The sequence below is a fragment of the Electrona antarctica genome, assembly GCF_951216825.1.
Source record: "Electrona antarctica genome assembly, chromosome: 22".
NCBI classification, from domain to species: Eukaryota; Metazoa; Chordata; class Actinopteri; order Myctophiformes; family Myctophidae; genus Electrona; species Electrona antarctica.
In genome coordinates this window covers 34,754,374-34,761,559 of record NC_136805.1, presented here as the reverse complement: position 1 = coordinate 34,761,559, position 7,186 = coordinate 34,754,374, and the positions used below count along the sequence as shown (strand labels likewise).

Sequence of the window (7,186 nt, the reverse complement as noted above, 5' to 3'; positions counted from 1 at the left end):
GGGGCAGGTGAGGGTGACTAGGGGGCTACTAGAGGAACATGGGGTGATTAGGGGGGCAGGTGAGGGTGACTAGGGGGCTACTAGAGGAACATGGGGTGATTAGGGAGGCAGGTGAGGGTGACTAGGGGGCTACTAGAGGAACATGGGGTGATTAAGGGGGCAGGTGAGGGTGACTAGGGGGCTACTAGAGGAACATGGGGTGATTAGGGGACAGGTGAGGGTGACTAGGGGGCTTCTAGAGGAACATGGGGTGACTAGGGGACAGGTGAGGGTGACTAGGGGGCTTCTAGAGGAACATGGGGTGACTAGGGGACAGGTGAGGGTGACTAGGGGGCTACTAGAGGAACGTGGAATTCAGGGTTGTCGAAGAGAAGAGGCCTCTCCGGTGGAGAGGGTGAGGGTGACTAGGGGGCTACTAGAGGAACATGGGGTGATTAGGGGGGCAGGTGAGGGTGACTAGGGGGCTACTAGAGGAACATGGGGTGATTAGGGGACAGGTGAGGGTGACTAGGGGGCTTCTAGAGGAACATGGGGTGACTAGGGGACAGGTGAGGGTGACTAGGGGGCTTCTAGAGGAACATGGGGTGACTAGGGGACAGGTGAGGGTGACTAGGGGGCTACTAGAGGAACATGGGGTGACTAGGGGGCTACTAGAGGAACATGGGGTGACTAGGGGACAGGTGAGGGTGACTAGGGGGCTACTAGAGGAACGTGGAATTCAGGGTTGTCGAAGAGAAGAGGCCTCTCCGGTGGAGAGGGGTTCTTGTCAGCCTTATGCAACAGCTTGAACAGACCCGTGCCGATGTTCATGGGAATGCCCATGATGATGCACTCGGACACACCTGGAATGAACGAACAGAGGACATCATGACCACTTCATGAGAAGTCGTGGAAATGACAGGTCAATTTCATAATGCAGCGTTTATATTCACCCATCGTGTATATCTAAGAGAAAATAACAGGTTAGACAAATAGCCTTTTTGCTGCAAGGCTCAAAAATGCAATAGGAATGAAGGTCCGTAACACGTCCGTTGTCTGTCTATCAGAGGGAAATAAATCATGTGGAAAAGGACATTCATTGTGTGCTGGCTACTTCTTTATTTCTATCTATATCTAGACATCTGTCTATATACACACATGCACACACATACAGTACACACAGTATTATAGCCTATACTAAATCAGTTTTCTTAATTGTAATATTACAATTGTACATGTAGTGTACAATATCAACGTATTGTAGGTAAATTACAATATTATTTTATCCCCCCCACCTTAGGTTACTCGTAAAAGCCCAATAATAAACGATATATTAAACTCAAATAATGCTGAATTAATTTACCACAGACGGAGTCCTTCTGTCCGAAGTAGGCAGCATCAAACAGGTGATCCGCCGTCTTCTCAAAGGAGGCCAGCATGAGGACACTTTCCTTCATCTTGGCCAGGCCGAACCTGGTGATGCCCAGAATCTCCCCCTAGTGACACAGCAGGTACATAACATATCAATCTGGGAAGCCACCGCTCCAATTCCCCCAGCGCGCAGAGACGCGAGTCTCCAATGGCCTTCGCCTTTGAGCAAGGACGCGCTGTGATTGGCCAGTAGCTACTTTGAGTGTCAGTCGGGGGGAAATGCTCTCGCCAGAACATGATTTACTGTTCTGTCCATATCGGGTCGCAACTCAAAGGGGGCTGAGTCGGCTAAGCGAACTTCACAACGTTCGCCACGGCACTCGGTGGTGTCTCTCGTGGTTCAAGGTCGCTTGAGATGGCGCCCCTCCATCCAGGTCTAACACTGTGCTTAGGAGGAGGGCGTGACCATTTAGTCAAACATGAAGTAGTGACCGGATGTTGCCCATTCTCTTCTGGTGGTGCGTCTTTGTTTTCATTCCTAACAACAGACTCTTACCGACAGATTCAGCTGCGGAGCTCTGAATCTGTCTTGAAAGATTACAGATTAAAGATAGAACCGAGATACACTGTAGTCGTAGTGTATGCTTTTCAAATATCTGAAACCAGGGCACACCCAATGGGCAAGTCAAAATGTCAATGCACACACATTAAACATTTTGAGATCGAAATTGTGGTAAAGTAGGGTATAGATATTAGCCCCAATTAGAATGAGCGGTTGTCACAAGATCCCATAGGCACACCTGGAGTACCACAGGGCAGAGGTACCACCCAGTGTGCCTCAGCAGGCACATTGTGCTGTACATTTCGGATTAATCACATTATTGAGATAGAAGCAAATTTTATTTCATCACACAACACTGTCATGCAAAACATCTATTTTTCACTTTTTTGAAAGCTATCGACCCTTAATGACACACTGTACCTTGTAGGACATGAGCTCTGCTACTAGCAGCATGACATTATGGTGGTGACACACTGTACCTTGTAGGACATGAGCTCTGCTACTAGCAGCATGACATTATGGTGGTGACACACTGTACCTTGTAGGACATGAGCTCTGCTACTAGCAGCATGACATTATGGTGGTGACACACTGTACCTTGTAGGACATGAGCTCTGCTACTAGCAGCATGACATTATGGTGGTGACACACTGTACCTTGTAGGACTTACTGACTTACCGGCATGCACACTTAAGCCTCTCCAATTGATCCAGAATGCAACAGCTCACTTGTTATTCAACCAGCCAAAATTCTCCCATGTCTCCCTGTGTACTGTACTCCCTGTCCCTCTGTGCGGTCACTGCCCGCACAGAGTACAAAACTCTAATGCTGGCCTTCAAGGCAACCAAAGGTATGGCAGCCCCATAATCTTGCAAGTCTGATCGGACCCTACAAACCCTCCCGCGTGATCAGCCAACACAGGGAAGCTGGAAGTACGGAATGGAATGCACTTCCCATTGCAATCAGTACTAGTACAGACTCACTCCCAATCTTCCATCGTAGTCTGAAAACCCACCTCTTCAGACTCCATCTTAGCCCACAGCACTTGCTGTAGCACTTGCCCTAGCCTTGACGACCTTACAGGCATATGCAAAGGCTCAACTTATGTAACTTAGACAGCATTGTATGCAGACATAGCACTCATTCTATAGATATTCCACTGTTAGGGGGTACAGGCTTTAGTTACCGACATACTATTGGTCCGACGGTCATTAGACCGACAACCTACCTCTAACCCTAACCTAGCCCTAACCGCAAGCACGGACCAACGCATGTCGGACCAACGCATGTTGGATCTTTGGTGTGTCGTATCTGCGTGTGCTCCCCCTGTCAGGTTCTTAGCTATTTTTTAGTCTAGTAAATGCCTAAATTGTACCTTGTAAGACATGAGGTCTGCCAGCAGCATGACATGTCGTCGGTCCACACTCATGCCGTGGCTGCTCATGGTGTACTGGATCTCGTTGATGATGGTGGTCCTGGCCGCTTCGATGCCCAGCGTCTTCTCCACCTGCGGAAGCACAACGGTTATTGTTCAACGTGGCTGCTTCCAATAAATCAATGTGCCTCGGTTCAGGGAAAGGTTATAATAGTTAAGTGCTGTTAAATAAAGCATTGGTTAAACTAGTGCCTCATAGGTGTTGTTAAATAATGCCTTGGTTCAACTAGTGCCTCATATGTGTTGTTAAATAAAGCCTTGGTTCAACTAGTACCTCATAGGTGCTGTTAAATGAAGCCTTGGTTCAACTAGTACCTCATAGGTGTTGTTAAATGAAGCCTTGGTTCAACTAGTGCCTCATAGGTGTTGTTAAATGAAGCCTTGGTTCAACTAGTACCTCATAAGTGTTGTTAAATAAAGCCTTGGTTCAACTAGTACCTCATAAGTGTTGTTAAATGAAGCCTTGGTTCAACTAGTACCTCATAGGTGTTGTTAAATGAAGCCTTGGTTCAACTAGTACCTCATAGGTGTTGTTAAATGAAGCCTTGGTTCAACTAGTACCTCATAGGTGTTGTTAAATGAAGCATTGGTTCAACTAGTACCTCATAGGTGCTGTTAAATGAAGCCTTGGTTCAACTAGTACCTCATAGGTGTTGTTAAATGAAGCCTTGGTTAAACTAGTACCTCATAGGTGTTGTTAAATGAAGCTTTGGTTAAACTAGTACCTCATAGGTGTTGTTAAATGAAGCCTTGGTTCAACTAGTACCTCATAGGTGTTGTTAAATGAAGCCTTGGTTAAACTAGTACCTCATAGGTGTTGTTAAATAAAGCCTTGGTTCAACTAGTACCTCATAGGTGTTGTTAAATGAAGCCTTGGTTCAACTAGTACCTCATAGGTGTTGTTAAATAATGCCTTGGTTCAACTAGTACCTCATAGGTGTTGTTAAATAAAGCCTTGGTTCAACTAGTACCTCATAGGTGTTGTTGGAGGTGGTCCTGCTGCCCTTGACGCCGTGCGTTGCCATGACGGCGCGCATGTTGTCCCCCTCCACCAGCAGCTTGTACTTGTTCTTGCCGCTCGCTTCGTCGATGTGGATGACCGCTCTGGACACCTCCGGGATGCCCTGCACCACCACCTGTCAATCAACATTAAAAACACCACCTTCCAATCAACACAGAGCTTGTTAAAACACCTGCACCACCACCTTCCAATCAACACGGAGCTCGTTAAAACACCTGCACCACCACCTTCCAATCAACACAGAGCTCGTTAAAACACCTGCACCACCACCTTCCAATCAACACAGAGCTGGTTAAAACACCACCTTCCAGTCAACACAGAGCTGTTTAAAACACCACCTTCCAGTCAACACAGAGCTGGTTAAAACACCACCTTCCAGTCAACACAGAGCTGGTTAAAACACCACCTTCCAGTCAACACAGAGCTGGTTAAAACACCACCTTCCAGTCAACACAGAGCTGGTTAAAACACCACCTTCCAGTCAACACAGAGCTGGTTAAAACACCACCTTCCAGTCAACACAGAGCTGGTTAAAACACCACCTTCCAGTCAACACAGAGCTGGTTAAAACACCACCTTCCAGTCAACACAGAGCTGGTTAAAACACCACCTTCCAGTCAACACAGAGCTGGTTAAAACACCACCTTCCAGTCAACACAGAGCTCGTTAAAACACCACCTTCCAGTCAACACAGAGCTGGTTAAAACACCACCTTCCAGTCAACACAGAGCTGGTTAAAACACCACCTTCCAGTCAACACAGAGCTGGTTAAAACACCACATTCCAGTCAACACAGAGCTGGTTAAAACACCACCTTCCAGTCAACACAGAGCTGGTTAAAACACCACCTTCCAGTCAACACAGAGCTGGTTAAAACACCACCTTCCAGTCAACACAGAGCTTGTTAAAACACCACCTTCCAGTCAACACAGAGCTGGTTAAAACACCACCTTCCAGTCAACACAGAGCTGGTTAAAACACCACTTTCCAGTCAACACAGAGCTGGTTAAAACACCACCTTCCAGTCAACACAGAGCTGGTTAAAACACCACCTTCCAGTCAACACAGAGCTGGTTAAAACACCACCTTCCAGTCAACACAGAGCTCGTTAAAACACCACCTTCCAGTCAACACAGAGCTCGTTAAAACACCACCTTCCAGTCAACACAGAGCTGGTTAAAACACCACCTTCCAGTCAACACAGAGCTCGTTAAAACACCACCTTCCAGTCAACACAGAGCTCGTTAAAACACCACCTTCCAGTCAACACAGAGCTCGTTAAAACACCACCTTCCAGTCAACACAGAGCTGGTTAAAACACCACCTTCCAGTCAACACAGAGCTGGTTAAAACACCACCTTCCAGTCAACACAGAGCTGGTTAAAACACCACCTTCCAGTCAACACAGAGCTGGTTAAAACACCACCTTCCAGTCAACACAGAGCTGGTTAAAACACCACCTTCCAGTCAACACAGAGCTCGTTAAAACACCACCACCTTCCAATCACGACAGAGCTCATTGAAACAGTGCTTCTGTCAAGGACCCCTCCAAATTTACTACCCATCTGAAAATTATTTTGTGCCAGGCATCCCCCCGTAAATGCCTCCGCCCTGTTATGCAATACTAGTTATACCCATCGTCAGGGTAACCGTCATATACAATATGGAGATCTATTATGTGTGTCCTCGTCACTTATCTGGCCAGATATCTTGCTCTATTACGCCACTTATCTAGCCATGCATCTTGCTCCATTACGCTAGCCTGGCGCGGCCAGACTCATAGCGAGGGTTCACTGATGTTTCCTCCCCGCATATGTGACCAGGTCTAGCAAAATGGTCTGATTTTTTGTTTTTGTGATTTTCGTTTTTTTTTCATATTAACACAGTTTGAATGTTGAAGGTGGTTTTCATTCCAACAGATTATTGATTTGGGCAAATGAAATGTATACATTTATAAGTCAAAGTAGGCTAGCCAGCTCTAGGTGTTGAAATGTTGTGAACATTCAAAGGGGATTTTCTCAGCTTTGGGTAAAATGGTCATATCTCCTTCAAATATTTTCCAATTTCATTGAATGATACATCATATGAAAGCTTACATTCTGTACTTTAATAATCTGTAAAAATTACTCTGGTCGAGATGAGGCCCTATTTGCCAGACCCGGTCACATATAAGAATCTTCAGTGAATCCCCGCTATGAGGCTGGCCAAGCCAGGCTACCATTACGCCACTTATCGTCTCTATCTGGCCAGATATAGTCATTATACCACTGATTAGAAATTGAATAGAAAACAGCTCGGTGACTCTTTTAGCACATAAACAAATGCAAACAATGCGCATTCTCCCCATTTATAGTGTCACAAATTCAAAACGCGGTACAGTTCCTTTTATGTATTTGCTCTTTTTTTTTATCCATTATGGATCCAGTCCAATTCTGATTTGGAATAAGCTTAATCAACATGAAGTTGACACAGACAAAGAAAAAGAAAATCCATAGTGTGTTTTTTGTGAGGTTCTACATTTGCAGAATGGTCTTTGTGTGCCTTTGTGTGTTTGTGTGCTGAAAGAGTGACTTTGAGAGCCATCTCATTGTGCAACTTACGGTATAATTTACCAATTGGACAAGTTACATCATCCCAAACCTCTACCACAGTGTTACACAAAGGAACAAAAGAAAATACTAAAATAGACCACAACATAATTCAAGTAAAGAATGAACAGAACCCCTAGACAGTAATGACAAATCCAATCATGAGCCAACATTCTCCCAAAGTGAAAACACAATGTCTCAGTCTCGTGTTGCTACATGATATAACTTCC

At 45.6% G+C, this 7,186-nt stretch overlaps 1 protein-coding gene across 2 annotated transcripts in view; it reads right to left on the bottom strand.

Moving 5' to 3' along the window:
• Window positions 1-490: 490 nt before the first annotated feature.
• The window catches only part of polr3a (polymerase (RNA) III (DNA directed) polypeptide A), a 60,406-nt gene continuing 53,710 nt past the window's right edge, over window positions 491-7,186 (bottom strand). For both annotated transcript variants that reach the window (XM_079493072.1, XM_079493073.1), the window contains 4 exons: window positions 4,319-4,483; window positions 3,288-3,419; window positions 1,343-1,475; window positions 491-842 (listed from right to left, as the gene is read on the bottom strand). In XM_079493072.1, the coding sequence (XP_079349198.1) occupies window positions 691-842; window positions 1,343-1,475; window positions 3,288-3,419; window positions 4,319-4,483 (582 nt within the window). In that variant the 3' untranslated portion in view covers window positions 491-690. The remainder of the gene's footprint in view (window positions 843-1,342; window positions 1,476-3,287; window positions 3,420-4,318; window positions 4,484-7,186) is intronic.